Here is a 22,761-nt window from a genome sequence, read left to right as displayed (position 1 = left end):
TACATTATAAAATTGAATGATATTGCATATATTAATAACAATTGATCCAGAATTTAAATATTATATTATACACAATAACATATATTACATATATTTTACATAACAACTCCACAAAAGACTTTTATACAAATAAATAATATCACAAACAAATACAATAAATCATATGCATATTAACGCGCTGTATTCGTGTATATATATATATATATATATATATATATATATATATATATATATATATGCAGTTCACACGCACTTACATAATAATAATAACGATAATGACATAATTCAGCATAATATTATGCGTAATATTTTACATTTTGTATGATAATATCACGACGAAAAAATTTCAATATCAATTTATTAATATATTTTTCATCTAACTGAATAATACCGAAGAATTTTTAAGAAATTTTTAAGATCTACATCATATCATAGAACGTCATAAAATTTTCCGAAATAATTAATATTCCAATAATTATATATCATTTTACATGTATAGTCCTTCATTTGTATAAAAATTATAAATCGCTTCTTATTAGTCTTTTATTTTATGTACTGTAATGAGGGAAATTTTTAAATTGTAGTCAAATCTATTTTTTATGTATATCTGAATGTGTTTCAGCATTAATATGCAAATGTGCCTATTCACGATCGATAATAATTATTGAAAAATATTTCATTTGTACAATATGATAATAGTTTCGGCATTGTTTAAAACAAGAATCGTTTTGCGTAGAAATAGTCTTTTTAAAAAATCATAATTACGCCATTTGTACATTTGTTTGTATATCAATTTTTGTAAATACCACTATGCTGATTTCCATATGCATATCGCTAAATTTCCAGCACAGTACATGTATAATAGATGTTTAAGTTGATAAGTTATTTCAAATCCGTAGCCTTCGCCGACGACTGTATGCCAGGACGCACCGAATTTCTTATCCATTGCCTCTTTGATCATCCGAGAAACGCTTTCATAATTATCCGCATACTTTTCTGCCGCGGTGACGCACAATTCCATTGCTTCTTGTTTCATTTCATCCGACATATCGCATTTCTGGAACGAACGCCACAAATATAATAATGTCAATATAAAATAAATAATATGATAATCTTGAAAAAAAGAATTTTCATAAATTACTTAATTTCTATATAATATGAATAGAATTTTCTAATTTAAATATATATCGTCCTATTAAATGAATTGCTTAAATTCATTTCATAATAACATCATATGATGTTGAAATGATTATAATAATAACAAATAATAACATTGAAATGATTGTTTAATAGAAAATTTAATAAAATTAAACTGTGTGCATAAGGATATTATTTCTCGTAATAATGACTTTTCCTATTGATCAAACGTTATTGATAAAAGAAACCAGACTTATTTCTTTTTAAATACAATTTACGATGTAATATATAAATAACATTTTACTTACTCTACATAGAGGATACGTATGTAATATCTTAACAACATCATCTTTCTTGACTTCAGTCATTTCTGAATAAAAATTTCATAGAAATCGTATCAAGTGGAACCCTTCTTTAAGCGACACTGAGGATATTGCCATCTTACAGGCGCGTACTTACCCCTGAACTAGACACACAAGCACGAGCACAAGACTCATGGCATCACTTCGACGTGGTGGGAAAGATATGATGGTGTAGGTACATACACCCCAGTATATGTACGATCGGAGGGAAAAATAGGCGGACAGGTAGTTGAAATACATACAATATCAATACAAGTTTCGTTGCGTGCAGCTTATTTAAATGCCGCATAACAAATTCACAGAAATGTACACATTAATTTCACTTATTTATTGAATGATCTATGTACCACAAGGATATATAGCATGGCTCAGCTAAATATCTACCTTATTTATTGTTGTATGAAAAAAACTTTTCAACGCAAAGTTATAGTATTTCATAGGCCACATGTAATTAAGAAACAAGGGACGATACTTAGATAAAGCTAATCCTGATTAATTTTCTTACGTTCGAAGCATTTATTTATATGAAATAGTCATGTTAAATAGTTTTATTACTTTCTTATCTAGTAATTAAAAATGAGGTTATGCTTGAAATCGAATGAACTAAAAGCAAACAGGAATAACATTTATATCAATATTATATAATATCAGTATTGTATGTTTATTTATTACGTTACAATCCTACAACGTTATATTTATAACGATGTAACATTTAATTTATGACATTATTACTATTCACTGACTATTTCATATTCACGCCTGTTTTAATATAAACAAGAACGTTTATGCTCGGAGTTATACGTAAAAAACACGTATAAAATACGTATAAAATAGTTCCATTATATTGTTTTAAAGAGTATATTGAATTTACATACCAATTAATAGTATTTATATAATAACTAAAGTCCGAATATCCTTTTCAGATAAACATGACATCGCGATTTAGTGGAGCATTACAAATTACAAATCTAGATGACTTTATTACACCTTCGCAGGTAGTTTTACTACTTTTTAATTTTATAGCAATAAATTGTATGGGGCTTTCTTTGCAGGAATGTATCAAACCCATAGAAATTCAAAAGTCAAAAAGCAAAACTGGCGCAAAAATAAAAATTGAGGAAGACGGGACACCTTTTGCATTAAATGAAGTAAATTACTAATTGTATATATTTATTATAGTATTGAATTAAAGTTATAAACTATTTTACGGTATATTTATTGTGTGTCCGTTAGGCTGGACAATCAGAAAAATTACAGAAAGTTGAAATCACACTTGCTGATTGTTTAGCTTGTAGTGGTTGTATTACATCTGCAGAAAGTGTATTAGTTACGCAGCAAAGTCAGGAAGAATTAATGCGAGTGTTTAAAGAGAAGGTTTCTCGGCGTCATCAGGTAATGATTGACATTAAGACAGCATTTATTTTGTATATTAAATGTCAAAAACTAATAAGATATAACAAATTTATCTGTTTTATATATATGTTTTATAGAGCAAAGATGATGCACGTTCAACGTTTATTGTTGTCAGCCTCTCAGTACAAGCAGTATTATCCATAGCAAAACATTATAGTCTTAATCCAGAACAAGCGTTAAATAAACTTGCTGGATACTTTTATCAGCTAGGAGCAGACATAGTTTTAGATATGACTGTGGCTGATGACTTTGCCCTTTTAGAGTCTGCTAAAGAATTTATAGAACGTTACAAAGCAGCTAAAGAGGGTGCAAAAAATCAATTACCCATGTTGTCTTCTTCTTGTCCTGGTAATTAATATATCTTAATTTTGTGCAGCAATATTTTTTTCATATAATGTAATAAGGATCAAACAATGTTTAAATATTTTTAAATACAGGTTGGGTTTGTTACGCTGAAAAGACACACGGCAATTTTATACTTCCATATATAAGTGTTACAAAATCCCCTCAACAAATTATGGGATCATTAGTCAAATATCATTTAGCTGAAACTATGGACCTTTTACCAGAACAAGTTTATCACGTTACTGTTATGCCTTGTTATGATAAGAAATTGGAAGCATCTAGAGAAGATTTTTATAACTATGAAAGGAAATTTAGAGACGTAGATTGTGTCATAACTCCAAGTAAGCATTTGAAATTTGAAACACGTGTATTGCATTTGTTTAAGTTATGTTTCTTTCCCTAGTTGAAATAGAACAAATGCTTAGCGAGTATAATGTGTCAATAAATGAAATACGCGAAAGGGAAGTTGAAAAACTGTTTGAATCGCAAATGGAATATTTTAAAACCAATTTACTTGGTCATAGCGGTTCAGGATCAGGAGGTTATGCAGAATTTATTCTTCATTATGCTGCAAAACATCTGTTCGATGAAACAGATATAACAGTTGAATTTAAAAATCTGAGAAATCCTGATTTCCAAGAAGCAGTCTTCCAGAAGGATGGCTGCACACTATTAACATTTGCAATTGCTAATGGATTTCGAAATATACAAAATCTTGTACAAAAATTGAAACGCGGAAAGTGTTCATATGATTATGTCGAAGTTATGGCGTGTCCCTGCGGTAAGTTTTATTTGAAGAATGTTACAATGTTAATAATACCTTTTCAATGTAAATCTTAATTTAATTGATAGGATGTCTTAATGGGGGAGCGCAGATTAGACCCTCAAGCAATATTCAACCACGCGAACTGGCGTTACAGTTAGAATCTATATATAGAGAACTTCCTCGGAGTAATCCTGAACAAAATACAGTAGTGCAGAATTTATATAGAGATTGGTTAGGAGGAGAGTGTACAGATAAAGCTTTGTCGTATTTCCACACACAGTATCATGAAATAAAGAAATCAGACACAGCTCTTGCCATAAAATGGTAATTATGCAAAACCTTTGTCGTTAACTTAGGTATTTTCTGTATAATGTATATCACTCAATGTATTATTTAATACATATTATATTTATATTGTTAATTATGGTTAATTAAACATTCATTATATTACCGTTATTCGTGTATTATTGCGTTAATGTTAAATATTGGTGAATATACAAAATAACAAATAAATAACAACAAATAAATTTTGTAAATATTTAAATCCATATTTTTGGTAACAAACACTGAAATTTAGTATAAATATAAATTTAGCATTGCACGTTAGATGAATATCTCATCTTAGACAGGCTATCTAATTACTTATGTAATTAGATATAGATACAGATATTAGATAATAATAAGAGATGCATTTTTTTATTTAAACAACAAATTTATTAAATATAGATATTCAGAAAAATGGAACATATAGTATAGTGAATAAGAGGTGTATCTCATTACAAAATAATAATCATACAACTGAGTTTTTAAATACGTTGTTGAAATATACAGCAAATATAAAAGGGTACATAGATTGTATACCGATTAATATTTATCGTATTTGTATTGCGATGTTCATGTTGAAAGTATAAAAGATTGTCTTTTACAGTTATTCACATTGTTTAATTAAATAATATAGCGTGACTAGTAACAAATACTAAGAAAGAACGAAACTTTTTAGAAAAAGATACTAGAGTATAACACTTGTCTAACAGTGCAGTAATATTATAATTCTATATTCTGTAGTTTATTTATCTATGGAGTAATAAATTAACCTCGCTTCAATCACCAAATATTAATTAAACAAAGCAATGTACATACTTTGATAGAACAATCTATTAATTTAATATAGTATTTAAGGATGCGCATTAAATAATACTGATGAGACAATATTAAAAGAATACAAGTGTTGTAAATAAATAACGAATTAATACACGAAATTCTGATTTCACAACTGCAAATTATTGTAGATAAAATATTTGTGAAATAAATAACAATATATATACATATATTAATTTATCGTGATAACGATTTATAAAAAATCTATATAAATATTAATAATTGGCAACATATTATGCATTCATAATTGCGCCATTATTTATCTTTTATCATGCTAAAATTTTCTTCGTTTTTATAAAAATATGACGAATTTAAGAACACAATCACATATCTCAATCAAATGGCGTTGACTTAAATAGAATGAAATAGTTACATCCTTTTCTTTGGTGCAAGAAAATTTGTATGTAACATTTATAATTTGTAAACTTTCGCTTCTCTTTTCAATTCCTTGAACATAGAACTTTGTTTATTAATGGACTATTGTCGCTTTAACCTTTAATTTATTTTGGCCTGAAGCATTGAATACATAGATTAAGTAAATTAAAAGGTCTTTAATTACCTAGAATTTTTGTTATCTAATGATTTTTCATTTTCATTCATTTCTGCAGACACTTCTTTCTTCAAATTCATTTCCATATAGCCATCTTCAATGTACGTGATACTATCATGATCTGTATTAATCCCTTCTTTATTTGCATATGTATTTATTAGCCATCCTTGATTATTATCTATCTCCCTTGATACGACAAGAAATAATTCCTTTTCCTTACTGTCTATCTGGTCCTTTAGATATATAAGTAAATCATTTTCCTAATAGGACATTATTGAAAAGTAAAAGCCAATATAATTATTAATACATCGATGTACGGTATTAATATTAAGGAATAAAGAATTAACTGACTTTCCCAATAAGCTGAGGAGAATCAAGTTTCGAGTCAAGATTATAAAAGGCACCATGAATTTTCTTCAGGGCAATCCAATGTCGTCTTTTCAAGGGTAGTAATACGAATCCTAATTTATATTCTGTTGGTACATTTAATATAAAACCTTCAATATTATCTAAACACAGACATTTTGGATCTCTGAGAAAAAAATCCCACAAATGTATATACGTTTATGTGTGTGTGAGGGCATGCGCGCGCGCGTGTGTGTGTATATATATATATATATATATTTAGTTTTATGTGTACAATAAAGTATTAGTATATTTATTGAACTAAACAAACCTGCGTTTATCAAACCAAACTGCTTCGCGTCCTCTTCGTTGTAATGCCGCCATAATAACATTAATGTCATAATTACCAAGTCCTAACAGTGATTTATGGGGATTTATCCATACATCTGGACTCAAGCTATAACAAATTTGGTCTAATTCCTGTTTACTAAATCCTCTTTCTTGAAATAAATTATTTAATGCATGTAATGCGCAAAGCTCTTTCACCTGTAAGAATAATAATCATATATATAGACATATGGTATATGCAAGAATAATGCTTACACGTATATACATAATATATTTCTATATGTCGCTTGATTATGAACTAGAAACATGAAACACTTGATAATTACTTGTCTCTCATGGTATATGGATCCGGTCATATCAGCTGCTATGTTTGCAACCATTTTATTTACATAATTTTTGTTATATATGTTTATGTTAACAATTTTACCAATTAATTACATGCATCGTTTATTAATATCTTTATCACATATATAAAGTTTAATAGCGTACACGTAGTTCACGTTATATCGTGACAACTATGATAACCTATTAACGTAATACCTTATAACGTAGTGAGTAGAATCTGCTATTTATTCAAATCTAATAAGAGATTATATTAAGTACTAAACAATTGTTGTCAAAGTATACATACTATGACAAGGAACAAATACTGTCACCTTCAAATACGATTACAGAATGGATTGAAGTTTATTTTTGGTAAACATCAATAAATATATTATTTATTTATGTTCATTCGCAACTGATTCATCACATATCTTGGCGAAACGTTTACAATTACATGTTCTTCCTTTTTATTGGTAAACGAAAATATTCAACAGTAATCAGTAATACACGACAGGTATAAAAAGTGATTTGAACCTACACGTAACACATACTATCCTTGTTTAAACTAGTTTTCCATGGCGGTGATTGGATATTTTTGGACTACTAATACTTCACTAGCATCGGTTAAAATTTATTTATTCTTTAAAGCTTGTATTTTAAATAAACGATTTCTCATATTACCACGTGAATGTTTATCAATTACAACGTTAGTGAAAGAGCGCCTAACGCATACACGAACATATATAATTGACAGCATATACTACATTACGCTATAAGTATGGACAACCTGTAAAGCCCACTACATTCTATACTAAGTCAAATCAGCGTTACGTCGTGTTCAGTTTTATACATATACATGAAGTTTGTTTTGAAATGGCAAAAATATGGGAACGTTGAATAATTAAGTAGGAAATATAATAAATAAAATTTAAAATATATCGATTAACTTCTTTTTTCACAGAAAGTATTATTCCTAAGTGATGTACTTTAATCAAATTTAAAATGGAAATTGATTATAAACTTGTCAAAGAAATAGATTGTAAACAAGGAGCCGTTAGAGCTGTACGATTTAGTGGTACGTAGGTTATATATATATATATATATATATATATATATTTTTTTTTAAAGTAACTTTTATTTAATGAAGTTGATTGTTTTTTTTTATTGTTAAATAATATTGATTTATATTTAATATTTTTTCCAGTTGATGGTGCTTATTGTTTAACGTGTGGATCTGATAGAAAGTTAAAATTATGGAATCCGTATAGAGGTGTTACGTTAAAAACGTATGGAGGACACGGTGATGAAGTAATGGATAGTAGTGCATCTTGCGATAGTAGTCAAATAGTGTCCTGCGGATTGGATAAATCAGTTATTCTTTGGGATGTAGCAACTGGAACTCCGGTTCGGCGTTTAAGGGGCCATGCAGGACCTGTTAATACCGTAAGGTATATTATCAAAAAATTATTGGTACCCCTGTATATACGTTTTGATATAATATTTTCTATATATAGATACATTTTTCTGTAATGTCAGAATCAGCGAAGAATCTATTTCTACTTCCTTTCTAATGTCAGATTCAACGAAGAATCTTCTATGGTTATTTCTGGATCCAGAGATAACTCGGTTATGTTGTGGGATATCAGATCCAAAACATTAGAACCTGCGCAATGTTTAAACGAAGCTAAGGATTCTGTGTCTAGCGTTAGAGTATCAGATCATGAAGTTCTAACAGCTTCGTTCGATGGGAAAATACGTAGATATGATATTCGTGTAGGTGAATTGTATACAGACTATATGGGAGGTTGGTAGTACATAATATGACGAATAAAATAAAATAAGATAAAAATGCGATCAAGTTGTCATTAAATGTATTATTACAGATGCAGTAACATGCGCCAGTTTCACAAGAGATGGTCAATGCATGGTTGTTAGTTGTGCCGATGGTGTGGTTAGATTGATGGATAAAGATTCAGGAGAATTGCTCGGAGAATTCACTGGCCACGTGGCGAATAATTTGTGTTTAGAATCAAGCGTCGACACTCAGGACACTCGCATTATTTCTGGATCCGCAGATGGGAAACTATGGATATGGGATCTAGTTTCTCAAAAAGTAGTTGCGAGACTTTCAGGATTTAAACCGACGAAACATCCTATAGTATCATTAAGCGTTCACCCGCAAACAAACTGTTTCTTAGCTACTAATGGACCAAGTATATTAATGTGGAATACCACGTCGATGCAAGAGTGATACTTTTATAAATTAACTGTGTAATTGCGTAATTTTTGTATATACATTTTCGAGCGCCAGTCAAAAATGAAAATAATTATAGTAGAGGGCCATTCGTTCATCCAGCATTGAATAAAAAAATAAAATGTTGAAGAAATATTGTGTTTATACCATCCATGATATTGATTTCATAATTACCAGAGCTTAATTATTCGTATTTTTTTATATATGAGACTGATAAAATGAATGTGAACTTCCGACTATTGGATATTTGTTCTTGGAATATCTTTGCGATTGTGCCGCACAAATATCTTTCACCTGCTTATTAAACAGATAGAAAATGGGTTAGGTTAAGCTGGGTCATGATATACAGTTAAAGAAACAGGCTACGAGTACGCACATAGCGTAACTTTAACAGTAGCGTGGCAGAGAGAGAGAGAGAGAGAGAGAGAGAGAGAGAGAGAGCGATGAGAGGGGGGAGGGGGTGTGCGGAGCGGGGCGGGGAGAGGGCGAGAAGAAGAAGATCAGAGGAGACGAACGAGAGGGAGTGCTTGCGCGCGCAGGTGGCGCGATACCGGTGCGTCAGAATCAGTGGTCGTCAGTCGTCGCCGTCTCGCCCGGGAGAGGGAAAGAAAAAGAGAGAAAGAGAGAAGAATTTTGTAGCTTAGAGTGAAATAGAATATCTGCGCAAGAGGAAGAAAGTATAACGGGCTGGTATAGGAAGCGCGAAAGATAGAGCGAAAAGAGGGAGCGAGAGATATACAACGAGGGACACGGAGGTGCTTGCACACGGGGCGGGCCTGCCAGTCTCAACCACTTCGTGGAGTGCACTTTTTATTCTGTACTCGAGCACGCAGCCACTCTGAATTGTTAGCTGTTTGCATATACATGATTGAAGATCTGTGACTTGCCCGATGCATGGTAGAGGCTGTTGGACCGCGTGGTCTTACCAGATTTTATCGATAATCAGTCAGTACATCGTGTGTGAGGATTGTTGTTGTTGTTGTTGTTGATCGATCCTTCCGGCTTGCCGGCTGTCAAAGTCATCGGTTTCGAAAGACAAGAAAAAGGAATCGTGACACAAAACAACAGCGAACCGTAGAGATCGTATTCGAAATATCTCGGTGTCAGTGTTGGTAGTGTTTGAGAGAGTGGTGGTGGTGGAAAAGACGAAGGAGAAACCGGGTGTGCAACGAAAGAGGGTTGTTATGGGGCGAAGCTGTCGTCTGCTTGTACTTTCGCCGCTGTATTTGCTGACTATATTCGGCTTTCTCGCAGCGGCTGATGCTTTCTCCACTGACAGTAAGTTTCATTTCTCGATCTCTGTCAATCGAACAGTGGGGAATAAGTAAAAATATCGATAGGAACGTTTTCCCATTGAAATTGTATGTAAGTTGCACGATATTGTTGATTGACAAAATACGTATGGTATGTGCCATGCGCTAATGTCGCGCTTACATAATCGACGTTTTTCGCATACATTTTCAATGAAAACTTATAAATTAGCGGACGTAGGACGCGAGAAAGGAGGACAGTCGCCGATATGAAAAATATATCTGACGTATAACTCGGTATCTACGATCTTTGTGAAAGGGATGCTGGTGGTGTGACCAGTAGTGAGTAGTTGGTCTGAAAATGGGGGAAGACCGCGATAGATGGAAGCACGTGAAGATTTTATCCCACGTTACCACGCTATGTTTCTCATTTAGCATTTAGGGCAAATTGTTTACTTTTCTTCTTTTTTCTGTTTATAGGTGGCACAAAGTGGTTCTTAGTAGTAATTAAATCTAATAAATAGTAGAGCGTTCGTTCTTTTTAGAATAACATTCTTTTCGTAAGTTTTTCAGAACTGTGGAAACTGATCTTTTTTTATACTTCTCAAACGATTCTTGGAGGATTTGGAGGATCAAATATATAGCTGATATTTGTCAAAAAATTGATAAAGAGAAATATTGACCTTTATCTGAATTAATTTTCTATAGTTTCAATAGTTTTGTGCAAGATATAACACAACTAACGCTTAGAATAAGATTAAAAAAGGATAGAATGCAATGAATTCCCTTCGTAAATTAAGTGTTAAATTTCAAAATAATTGGTATGACAGGTTCGTGCGTACGATGACAATTAAAATAACGGCTATCCACGAAATAAGAGTAAAACGAGGGCTGGGGAAACAGTTGATCGTCGATTTGTTCGATTTATACATATATTGTATTTTCACCTCGTTTCTTTCTCTTTTTCTTTTGTATTATAGCGTTATTCAATAATTCAATAATTTCTTCAAAGGAATAATTGATCGGTATAAAATAAGCAAAAAAGATTGACAGTAAAATTATTATCGATACTGGGAAATGTGCACGAACGAGAATACAAAGGAAACGAGACGAACTCATGCCTCGATATAACAAACGAATATTGTTATTAAATTTTAATAATGCGTACAGAGAAACGAGATTAAATTATTGCAAGCATTTTCGTCGTAAAGGCATTATACAAATTCGAGCTATTTTTGTTTTTTATCCATTATTTTCTCTTTGAATATCGTCAGTTTTTAAGCAAGCAATAAAACGTGTTCTCTATCTGACAAACGAAAAACGTATTTTATCATTTTATTGTCAACGTCACCGTCGAGTTGAATTTTTGTTTTAATCGGGAAACAATTACTTTTACGCGCTTAACATCATAGAGATTGTCACTTTAAGTGGTCGCATTTGTTTCGGTTTTCGTTGAAAAACGTATTATATATATATATATATATATATCATATAAAAAACATATATGCATATATAAAACATATAACAAACATATATAAAAAACATATATATATATACATATGTTTCTTTTTTATATGATATTTTTCACGAAAGTATGTAATTTTAATAAAACTGTGAAATATATACACATTAGAGATATTTAGATGGCGCTTTTGAACATTTATCGAAATACATGGTGGACACGTGGTACGTGAAACGCGCATCAACGAATTAAAGATCAATGGTTAATTGTGCTTGCTCGTGATGCTCAATTGCATATACACATTAATAATGATATAAAATAGTATGTGATCGAGTATTTTTCAATTATCGGTAAGTTTTCTATTTTCATATTCAAGTCAAGTCATTCGTGATCGCTTATACTCTACTCTATCGATACTGTATTCGTACATGCGATATAATATCTCTGAGAGACGATGCTGAATCGTTGAAACATCATCGTTACAGCTGGTACAGGTCGTACATATCAAAGCCGTTTTACCGTTTAGCCGTAATAATTTGCCAATTAATAATATCAGTAAATTTACAAGAGTTAGAAATAATAGATTATACGATAGACTTGCGTTGTATGATTTTATAATTTTCTTGGTCAAATACGATAATCGGGCAACTCGTAATTTGTAACATTTCATGTCCTTTATTATCAGATTCGTTACTGTTGCTGTTATGCAAAAGCGTTTATTAATATCGGTGACTTGCGATATACGAGCCGTAAAATTCCAATAATAATAACATTAACTCGATTCTATGAAACGAGCGAGAAATTTATTAGATTTGTTTCGCTCAAATTTATCGTAAATAATTTGGCAAAGGTTTAAGAGAATTTACGAGGAAGATATTATTTACATGGCTATTATTTATTTCGCAAATATTCGTAAGTTAGTATCGTTCAGCTAGCGAAAATTACACGCAACTACCGACAATAGTTTTGGAATAATAACAAGGGAACACGATAATGCGAACAATAATCGGGACGGCAGCAATAACGCCGATACTCTAATTTATCGTCATTACGTATTAAATGTTTTATCGCGTAGATCGCGTTTGATATTTTATTAATTAGCCCAAGTGTCAACCTTTAATCATCGTGTATTTAAGCTTAATAACATTTTAATAATAATCCAGTACAACACGATATCGTTACTTTTGTCACGATCGAACTGAAATAATACGAATTTTCCGCCAAGTGTTCCGATCGGTTACACGGTTGTAAAGCAAAATTGGAAACGTTCACGAGTTATTATCGGACAAAGTTTAGCGTAATATTTCGATGAATCGATTAGCCGAAAATCGAAAGTAATTCTCGCGCAATTTGCCAAGCAAAGCCCAATAAATTCCTCCCTTATGATCTTTTTACCTTTTAAAAGATCGATTTATCCATTGTATTTGAAGATTACAGTACGAAAGTACGCGACAAGCTTTTCCTGATTTTACAGAAGAGCAGTTTTTTTTCATTCGATATCATTCGATAATCGAGCGAATGTTGCGTTATTGAAATCGTCTTTCAATTTGCTTTTGAGCTACTCGATAACTTTCGAGTTATCGTTAAATATCGTTCAAATATTGCTTCTCATCCTATCTTTCTAAGGTATTTTAAGGATCTGCTTTGTATTTTCAACTGTGCGGTGTTAAATAAAACGTTTAACCAGAAAGTGACGTGAAAATGAAAAAGTCAATGAAACTTTACTTATCAGGTTTCTTCTCCTGTAATCTTCATTTATGAGAGAGAGAGAGAGAGAGAGAGACAGAGTAAATCGATGCATACGAAAAGAAAGCAGTATGTGACGCGTAACGTGGTATACCGATCGCGAGTACATGAAATCGTAAGAAAAGTACAGTGTATAACGCGAACTTCACGCGTTTCTAATCTCTTTCTTTCTTTACTCGCATGTTTTTTTCTCCCGATTTGCATGTTCCACGAAACATTGGCATTTCATTTTTCCCATCTTTATTTTGCTTCAGGCAGGCCTTGTCCTTTAAAGCAATTTCAATGCACGAATGGTAAATGTATACCAAGGCCGTGGGTCTGCGACTCAATGGACGATTGCGGTGACAATTCCGACGAAACCAGCAAATGCGAAGGTGAGCGATATGGGAAAAAAAAAAAAAAAAAAAAAAAAAAAAGAAAAAGGACTCGCTCGTACGTCCTACTCTTTCATATTTTATTCGGTATAAAAGTGGTGTGCGATAAAGAACGATTGGTTCTATCGATACCTGATCGTAATCGTGCATGTCCGATTCTCCGATCGGTAGATTAACGCGAATTTGAAATCAATCGACACCACTTTACCAATACGAAGTGTTGTTTGCAGCAATAAGGAGTCAGCTGCGACGTTTAAATCGTATTTATCGAAAGAGAAAGGAAGACGTAGGTTTCATATTGAAAAGTGCGAAAGCGTATCACTGTATTAATCTATTAATCTATTGATCTATTGATCTATTCACGAGTATTAGTTGGCTCGTGAATTTACAGCAGTTTCGAAAAAGCGATGCATCTTCGGTTGGTTTCGTTTTCGTGGCAACCGCTTCCTACGTCAATCTGATATTTATTCGCTCGATTCCTTGTATTTCTGCAAATAATTCCTACGCTTGTGTTTATCGGCTGTTAAGTAGCGGAATTCAAATAATTCGAACAGACACGCGCAAAATACTCGACTCCAAGTATCATTTTCAAGTTTCGAGAAAAGTCGCGGTTCTTGAATTGAAAGGGACAACGCTGAAGTAGGTCGATTTTTTCTGAACTCTGTGTTCAAATCGTCAAGCTTTTCTAGAAACAATCGTCGAACGTGTCTACGGAAGCTTTTCGTATTCTGCAACGATTTTTACGTATCGTACTTTATCGTTCTCGAGAGTCTCGGATGCACCGAGAGAATTTCACGGAATTCGAGCGGTTCGATTTAAAGCGATTTGACTAACGAGAAGAAGAAGGATATAAACTTGGAAAGGTATTTGAAATCGAGTAAATAACAGGTTCGAACATCGGAGCGACGAATATTTCGTTGTTCCGTTCGTAATGGAGGATCGTATGAGATCGGAAATGATTTAACGCGTAAACAGAAAAACAGGAAAACAGGAAAACAGGAAAACAGGAAAACAGGAAAACAGGAAATAGCGTAGAAAAGAGGGAGGAAAAACGACTGAAAAATTTCGCGTAAATCTTTATTAAAAATTGTCCGTGTCCCTGGTCGATCAACGAAACTCGGTTTTCCGTCGAGTGGCACGTAGAAAATCGACGAAGAGACAAACTCGGTCGTATCGTTGTATCGTAAATCCTTCGATCGAGAGTTCGCAGGACGAAATGTCTTGGAAAGACATATTTCGTAGTTTTACCTGCGACGATATACCTGTATGTTTTACAATGTGCTTTTAGTCCGAAAAGGAAGGAAAATGTTAATTAACGATAGACGGTTGTCAATGACAAACCCGTGTACTAAATAAAAGATCTAACCGTATCTGTCGCGTCTTTTTCTTGCGATTGAATGCAACACGAGTACACGCGTGTGCGTTTGTTAAAGCAACTATCTCGTTGGGAAACAAGACGTGTATAGCGTTGTTTACTTTCTTAAACGTACGTAGTTAATACGTCGCAGCAGATCGTACAATAGTACATATATATGTGCGCGTTTGGGGCTAGGTAACGCGAAACTACGTTTGAAGGAACGTTGAACGTAGCGCTTTTTCCCCGTAAACTACGAGATGGTGGCGAGGGATCGATCACTCGGATCGTTTCACGCAACTTGTCTATCGTGCTTTCGATAGTTTGGAAAAACGTGGCTTAAATCAACTTGGAGCAACGAAAAATCGATGCTTGTATAAAAAGAAACGTAGCTAGATGGAATGTCTGAAACGTTTGAAATCATCGAATCGAAGTTACATTGAAATTTTTAATTGAATTTTGATTTATACATTTCTGGAATTATTTATGTAACGCGCATTGGCTAATATCGCGATTATCCTATTACTACCGTAACGCGTAGTGGCAAATAACAGATTTCCAATTTCACGTTGCGCGTTATGGCTGGAATTGTTAGAGAAATTTTATCTCAAAGAAGATCAAATTGTTTTGCCGTAGACGCCGTACAATTTCTCCGCGATAAAATCTTTGTTTAAACATTTTTATGTCGATGTTCAGGTTGGTGTATAGAACATTGAAAAGGTACAGGAAAAAGTGAAAGGACAGACTTTAGGCAATTTTTTAGTAATAAAATTTAGACCGTTGTTAAATCGAATCGACCGCGTTACTTTGATAAATTCATTTTATCTTGGCTCTCTCGTGCTCGAGATCGAATCGAATTACAGCAATTAAAAGTACGCTTAATTTGTCGTTACAGTGGCAATTTACGGGCTATTTCTATCGGGTTGGTGGCATAGAGACGCGAATATTTTATCGTGTTAAGATAAACGCTCGCAAATATGCAAAAGCACGTATCGCTGTTTACGATAAATTTAGATCGTCGTCTTTTTCGATCTCTCTCACTTTTTCGACGATCGTTTAAGCGAAAGATACGTATAGACAGGTCTGTTCCAGCTCAGAAATATTCGCAGTATTTTCTTTAATCAAATTGCTTTAATCCATTTTTTAGCACAAATGACAAGTTGTCGTTCTAATAAGTAGCAGAACGACGAGAGTTGTATCTTCTAGTCGAGATATCGTTTCTCGAACGTTTATGGATTCGAGCTGATGACAGTTTGATTTAACGAGGCAAACGGATCGCGCATAAAGGCAAGTGAAAATTTCGTTTTCAACGAGCTAGAAAAACCACAGATGGATTTAACAGAGCCGTTAAAAACGAAATATATATATATATATTAAAACGTAGAATCGAACGAGATAATTAATTAAACGAAAGGATGATATCGTATCGTGGTATGTTGAATTGTTTTTCAGAAAATCGACTACTTCTCGATTACTACTTTCTGTCGTGAACAAGATATTTTCATTGACGAAGAACGCGACGCAGACAGAGACAGACGGAAATAAAATTATCGGTACATACAGCTGTTTCTCTTCTATCGTAAGTACGCGATCCTCCGTACAAGTTGTTTTCGTAAAATATAGAAAACGGAAAAGGGATTTGAAAGAGACGCGATATCGATTTTATCGTTTGTTATAAAATAGTTATTCCGAATAACTGTATCGCAAGGAATCGAAATCTTTGATTCTATCTGTTTCGATTACATATCGGCTTTTATTATATTTATATCGGTTTTAAAGGCAATGTTTTTTCTTTGCTCTACATCGGTCGCGAAACGGTTCTACGATCGATTCTTCTATCGATTTTACGGTATAAACGAAATCTTACGTTTCGACGACGATACCTTCTGTACTTTTTATCGTTTCTTTCTGTCACGTTATATCGTCGTAAACCGATTTTTCATCGAGATTCTACGTTTTCAATTATACCGTGAAAAGTATGATTTTGCATAAAAATTCGCGATCCGATTAAGTCCTAATGATATCGTATTTAACTCGTCTCGTTATATCGAAATTTGTATAAATCTATATCGGTCGTATCCTTTCTCGATTATCTCGTATTGAAACGATCCTCGTTAGCCAGCGAGTGACATAAAAGTCAGAAAATCAACGAAAACGTATTTATCATATTTTTCTCTCTCTCTCTCTCTCTCTCTCTCTCTCTCTCTCTCTCTCTCTCTCTCTCCCTATGCTCTCCGCGAATAACGCAAAAGAAGAAAAAAAAAAAAAAAGAAAAAAATCGCTTGGCATTTCGAATAACCACCGTTATTTGCAAAATGTTTCATCGAGACCAATGCAGATTTATTTATTAATTTGCGCGAATTTCACCATTAACGGTCGGTTGTATACCCAGCGACGGTATAATTGTCGAGTTTATGGTTCAGGAAATCGTACGAGCATTACGCGGCGATAATACGGCAACTGACGTTGATTTTATGCAACTTGACGGACGAATTACGGGGGAACGGTTACGATCTAAAGGAACAGAGAAGAAACGGGATATCGATCGGCGCGATAATCGCGATAATTCGACGAATACGTGATTACGGTTTTGCGTGGAATTCCATAAGAATACGAGCGATAGAAAAAGTCGACGTCCTTGTCGGCCCTATGCTTTTCTTCGTACCGATACATAGGAATCGGCGAGACGTAGGTTCTCGGTGATCTTGCATCAGACAGGTTAAGCGTTTCTAATGTACTTTTTTTCCTAGTCTCGCCGGGGGGGCTGCCGAGTCTCCACAGAGGCATCGCTCCGGCGTTTTAGAACGGCCATCGTAAACACTCCGTAGGAACGCGTCGCGGAGATTTCTCTCGAATGACCATGTTAGAAGCGAAGTCGGTTAGAAACGAATCGTAAGAATGAGCGGCCGCGAGTGCGGAAAAACTTGAAATATTATTTCGCTTCCACGTTCTAATTAAATTATAGGCAGAGAAACACGATGAATTACATCCCTTTGTTTTTTTTTTTTTACAAAAAAACTAGTTGCAAGATTTAGTAGGTTGTGGATCGATCCTACGCCACGGAAATCATCTATATTTATCGTAGGTTCGCAGCTAAACGCGTCGTCTTCGTCGTCTCCTTAAAAATCTTGCTTTTCCTATTATACGATATTGTCGCGTCGCAGACACGAGAAATCGCGAAACCGATAGATCGCCGGTGATCTCGCGTCGCAGTTCGAACGTTTCACGAGTAAGGCGAAGAAATTGAATCCTATAGATGGAACGGAGCGACGGTTCAAAGTGTTACGTATACGGCGCTAATATATTCGAGCGCTAATTTACCAGGGTTTTTATATCGAGGTTTTAGTGCCTTCGGAGGGGTTATCGTCGGACGTGTATCAGAGTCTCATTATTATTTCGATAGCCGTGGCATGCAGGATGTTTCGTCTACCCGATTACTGTTTCCGAGCGGGTGGCCTTCTTCCTGCGTGTGACGATATCCTCTACGAGTCTTCTTCGATGGACGATTACGTATTTGGCTTTCGCGAAATTTCGAGTTGGGCCTCTGTATCGTCGTCTCTATTCTCGCGTTAAAATTCTTCCGTTTAATCGTAAAATTACGTTAATAAATCGGAATCGATCGATCAAGAAATCGAGAGAAGCTGTCGCGTTTTTCTCCTGCGTTTTATCAACGTTTGATCGGTCGCGCGTTGCGAATTAAATTAAAAAGATTTAAACGGATATCGCGTAGCAATAGCAAATATCTTTATTCGTTTAAACAGCAGCTAATCCTACTTATCTCTAAGTAACGTATTAGTATGTATATTTTATACTTTATGAACGGTATTTTCCCATTTGAATATTTCACTAGCCATTTTTATATTATTTTATATATCGCTTATGTTTGAAATATTTTATTTTAACGAATACGCTCGTTGAAATATTCGATCGAAACGTTAAGTTCGATACTGCGCCGATATTCCAAATAGAATTTTTATCTCCATGATATTATATATTCTACATAACAGTTTTTATTCCCGAGTAACGTGAAATTTTTATTCGTTAACGTTATATATATTTCCATTCACGTTGCATCACTGTATATATCGTGACTGTATAAGATAACTAGCTAATACGTATATGGAACAACTGTACGTACTTGCTTGTGCAAGCAGATTCAAAGTCGAAAGAAATAACACTGGAAAATGAAACGACGAATTTCCTCCGAACGTAATTAAGTCAGTATGTCATCTTATTTATACTGGTATTCTGCAAAATAATACGATATTACGAATTTGGCGAACGCGCGTACATTTATCAGGGGTTGAATTCGAACATTAAGATGTCGGGGCGAGATTCGCCCACGGCGAGTCGAGAAATTCTGGTAGAAGACTACGCGAAAAAAGAACAGCTTAGAGCAGGGCGCCGTTGGAAGGAACCGGACGACAGCTATAGAGGCGAACGCTCGTGCCCCGTTCTGCTTCTCGGAACACCGTTGATCATTTACACGCAAACCCGCTTCCCGTATTTTCGTGGATTTCTCGGTCAAATTATTTCTCGAAAATCCAGCAAAACGATCTCTTTATTTCCCCTAATGTAATTCCTCTTTTTCTATTCTACACGTTTTCGTCTTGACCAGTTTCTCTCTTGCATTTTTATTATTCTCTTTCTACTCGGGATATCGTTTCCTTCTCTGCCTCGATGATCGTGCGGTATAAATCGGACGTACAGTCGGATGCGAGAATAATTTCAGCGTGTTTCGCGACTTTGCCGCCGCGGTATCTTTAAAAAACCGAAAAAGCTGTTATAAATCGAGTCGTTTCTTTCTTCGGGATTTTCTTCAAAGATTACGTAATTATCGAAACGATCGGGTAAAATGGAACAGCGTCGTCGTTTGTTATACTTTTTATTTGACGCGAGAAGAAGCCGAAAGAGCCGAGAGTTCTAAAAATTAACTTTGCCGATTAATCGCATCTGATAATCGTACGACGAAGAAAGTACAAAGTATCGCCAAGTATTGGCTCGAGAAAGCCATAGAAAATGTTTCATTTCGTAATATCGCGAGACTTATTTACTTACTTTATCCAGGTCGTTGTCGCGAAACTTATATTGCCCTCGTCCAAGCCTTCTTCGTATCTGACAATAATGCGTAATTGCCTCTTTATTTTCTTATTACGTACGATATAATATCGGTATTTTTACGATACTTTCTTTTGTCAGTGAAAAAAGAGAAAAAGAGAAAAAAAGAAAAAAAGAAAAGAAGAAGAGAAAAAACTGCGGGACAAAGGTTCGACACGGTTCCGTCGTATCGATTATCGGAGTAATTTTCAAGATGAAATGCTCGCGGATGGTCGTTTCGTTCGTGATCTTTGATTTACCGGGCCAGGCGAACCACGACGCGGTGTTTGACTCGAAATTAGCCAATCTTACTCTATAAGCCGGCCGACCGACTGCGTCGTATCGTACAATGTTCGTTTTGTATCGGTCTCCGTTGCTCTGTTCTTTCGTCGAGGATCCTTTCTACCTTACGTTTCTCCTTTCTTTCGTTTAACAGCGTCTCGACCGACGGCGCAAGACCTACATCGCTTGCGTCATCCTCCGTACGGATACCACTCTAGTTTGTTTGTAAATTAGGTAAAAACACACGACGTTTGTAGCTCTTTGCTTTTCTCGAATCTGTTTTTTTTCTTTTTTTTTTCTTTTTTTTTTTCTTTGTATAATAAAAGGGACAAAGACTTTTGTCTCCTTGATTCGAATATCATCCGATCGTTAAGCGCCGTACGACGAGTGCTTTCATCGTTAAGTAACGTTCGAGTGTCGTAACTACCTACGTATCTTGCAACGTTTTTCAACGTTTCTTATATTTCAATTTCTTCTCTCTGATTAATTCGATCGCAACTCTTTAATCGTTTAAACAATTTCCGACACTTTCTCTGTTAACTTTCGGTTCGAACTGAAGCGAGTAGGATTCCTCGCTCGTCTTTAAGAGTTATCTTTCTACCGCAAAATATTGAGAAATAGCTGCTTTTAAATACAAGCAAACGTTACGTAAAGTATCGCGAAAACATGCAGATTCGGTCGATCGTTGTTCCAAGGACGTCGCGAGATATCGAAAAACAATTACTCGCCAGAAATGTTACCGTAGTAGCGACTACGCGAGTAAGATCGATCGCAAACATTCAGATTCGTTCGATCGTCCCTCCCGGAATATCGCGAGATATCGGAAAATAATTATTCACCGCAATAAGTACTACTTTAAAATCCAAGTAAATAAGATCGAGCACGAACGTCTGGATTCGGTAAATTATTCCTTGCAACGAGATCGAAAAATATGGAAAAGAAGTTATTGCCTAGAAATTGCTTCAGAGTCGGCAAAATAAAATCAATCGAGAAGATGCGGATTCGCTCGATCGTATCTTTCGAGCGTGTTAGAAAATATCGCGAGAAAGAACTCGTAACGAGCGTCACGTTAAAATCGAGAACCGAGTATATTAATCAAATTAATTTCAACATCAACGAATCGTTCGAACGAAAGAAATCGATTCGCGTTTTTGCTTTTATCTCGTCGTGTATTTTTGCGTATTATCGTCATTGCGATATTTTCTCTATTTGCGAGTAATTATACGCTTTCCAAATTATAAATAATTAGAAAGAAGAAAATACGACGAAACGATCCGATCGTCGAATTTCGAGTTACGCGTTCGCTGGAATATTATTCGATGGAAAGATGGAAAGATATTTAAGAGGATCGCCGGCTACCAGGTTTAGAGTAGCGATTCGTCTCGGCGTTCTTTCCCCGTGCCAAACTTGGTCGGCTCGCCTCTCCCCTTCTGTCTGCGACTTTTTTCTTCTTTCTTAGCCATCTCGGTCGTCGTCGTCGTCGTCGTCTTCTTCTTCTTCGTCGTGGTTGTCGTCTTCTTGGTTCTTTCCTTATGCCCCTCCCGCCGCCCGGCCGCTCGTCGCCTCTTTGCCGCGCCTAGGGCTATCGTAATTTGTAGCGCAAGGTCTGTACCAGGTTGCAACAGAGTTCTCCATTCTGCGGAGAACCGATTCGGCTGTCCGCACAGAGACGTACGTGTACGCGTGTGTATACTATACATAGGCACATGTACGAAACAACCGCTCGGTACCGTATAATTATGGTGAAAGCCAGTCGTGGTCGGTGATCGGCGCGCGGTGGTATGGCGCGTAGGGGCAGCTTCGGTCGAGTCAAGTGGTCGACACATTGGCGGCCGCATCGATTGCTGCCGCTTCTGCTTCTCTCGAGGGTGTTCTCCTTCCTTCGTCAGCTACTTTTCGCCGGCGTATCTTCTACGCTCGTTCGGCGCGCTTCTCGTCCGAGAGTGCGGCCTTCGATTGATCCCAATCGAAGTTTCAAATCGTTAACAAAGCCTGATTGATCCGCGTTCGACGACGGATGAAACACGGGCCAGCCGTTCCTCGCACTTTCCCACGACGGGCGTACCCGTTCCACCAATGTCTCGCGATCGACGCGTTATTGCACGCAAATGGCAAATGGCAAATGGTTTTATGCGCCGACGTTATGGTTCGAGTAAAAAGTCGTCGGACGAACGTTCTACGACGAACCCTACGA

The 22,761-nt window shown here is 35.2% G+C and overlaps 5 protein-coding genes across 13 annotated transcripts in view; 3 read left to right on the top strand and 2 right to left on the bottom strand.

Annotated features, from left to right (window-relative positions):
- Positions 1-47: 47 nt before the first annotated feature.
- Positions 48-1,723, bottom strand: LOC126871615 (dynein axonemal light chain 4-like). The gene is made up of 2 exons (XM_050630605.1): positions 1,446-1,723; positions 48-1,057 (listed from the first exon to the last, which is right to left on the bottom strand). Exons 1-2 carry the CDS (start codon positions 1,503-1,505, stop codon positions 809-811), a joined length of 309 nt encoding a protein of 102 aa, XP_050486562.1. The 5' UTR covers positions 1,506-1,723; the 3' UTR covers positions 48-808.
- A 124-nt stretch (positions 1,724-1,847) lies between these two features.
- Positions 1,848-4,479, top strand: LOC126871599 (probable cytosolic Fe-S cluster assembly factor AGAP009023). Its single transcript, XM_050630578.1, has 8 exons — positions 1,848-1,946; positions 2,423-2,494; positions 2,552-2,647; positions 2,733-2,891; positions 2,990-3,260; positions 3,350-3,598; positions 3,661-4,038; positions 4,110-4,479. The coding sequence occupies exons 1-8, from the start codon at positions 1,863-1,865 to the stop codon at positions 4,349-4,351; spliced, it is 1,551 nt and encodes a 516-aa protein (XP_050486535.1). The 5' UTR covers positions 1,848-1,862; the 3' UTR covers positions 4,352-4,479.
- A 235-nt stretch (positions 4,480-4,714) lies between these two features.
- On the bottom strand, positions 4,715-6,899 carry LOC126871608 (josephin-2). 2 transcript variants are annotated; one of them, XM_050630594.1, is made up of 5 exons: positions 6,751-6,899; positions 6,408-6,622; positions 6,083-6,263; positions 5,741-5,991; positions 4,715-5,628 (listed from the first exon to the last, which is right to left on the bottom strand). In XM_050630594.1, exons 1-5 carry the CDS (start codon positions 6,802-6,804, stop codon positions 5,622-5,624), a joined length of 708 nt encoding a protein of 235 aa, XP_050486551.1. In that variant the 5' UTR covers positions 6,805-6,899; the 3' UTR covers positions 4,715-5,621. The 2 variants fall into 2 exon arrangements, with proteins under 2 accessions (XP_050486551.1, XP_050486552.1); XM_050630595.1 differs by having other exon boundaries at positions 4,715-5,991.
- A 347-nt stretch (positions 6,900-7,246) lies between these two features.
- LOC126871605 (WD repeat domain-containing protein 83) lies at positions 7,247-9,146 on the top strand. Of its 2 annotated transcripts, none has more exons than XM_050630587.1 (5): positions 7,247-7,371; positions 7,710-7,823; positions 7,953-8,196; positions 8,326-8,552; positions 8,632-9,146. In XM_050630587.1, the coding sequence occupies exons 2-5, from the start codon at positions 7,751-7,753 to the stop codon at positions 8,997-8,999; spliced, it is 912 nt and encodes a 303-aa protein (XP_050486544.1). In that variant the 5' UTR covers positions 7,247-7,371; positions 7,710-7,750; the 3' UTR covers positions 9,000-9,146. The 2 variants fall into 2 exon arrangements, with proteins under 2 accessions (XP_050486544.1, XP_050486545.1); XM_050630588.1 differs by lacking the exon at positions 7,247-7,371 and adding an exon at positions 7,531-7,653.
- A 447-nt stretch (positions 9,147-9,593) lies between these two features.
- Positions 9,594-22,761, top strand: part of LOC126871593 (low-density lipoprotein receptor-like) — a 64,904-nt gene continuing 51,736 nt past the window's right edge. For 3 of the 7 annotated variants that reach the window (XM_050630563.1, XM_050630559.1, XM_050630558.1), the window contains exons 1-2: positions 9,595-10,280; positions 13,715-13,834. In XM_050630563.1, the coding sequence (XP_050486520.1) occupies positions 10,187-10,280; positions 13,715-13,834 (214 nt within the window). In that variant the 5' untranslated portion in view covers positions 9,595-10,186. Of the gene's footprint in view, positions 10,281-13,714; positions 13,835-22,761 lie in introns of all 7 variants that reach the window. The other 4 variants (XM_050630561.1, XM_050630557.1, XM_050630560.1 and 1 more) reach the window with 3 other exon arrangements.

The sequence above is a fragment of the Bombus huntii genome, chromosome 12 (genome assembly GCF_024542735.1).
Source record: "Bombus huntii isolate Logan2020A chromosome 12, iyBomHunt1.1, whole genome shotgun sequence".
Lineage (NCBI taxonomy): Eukaryota > Metazoa > Arthropoda > Insecta > Hymenoptera > Apidae > Bombus > Bombus huntii.
This window is presented reverse-complemented; position numbering and strand designations above follow the sequence as displayed.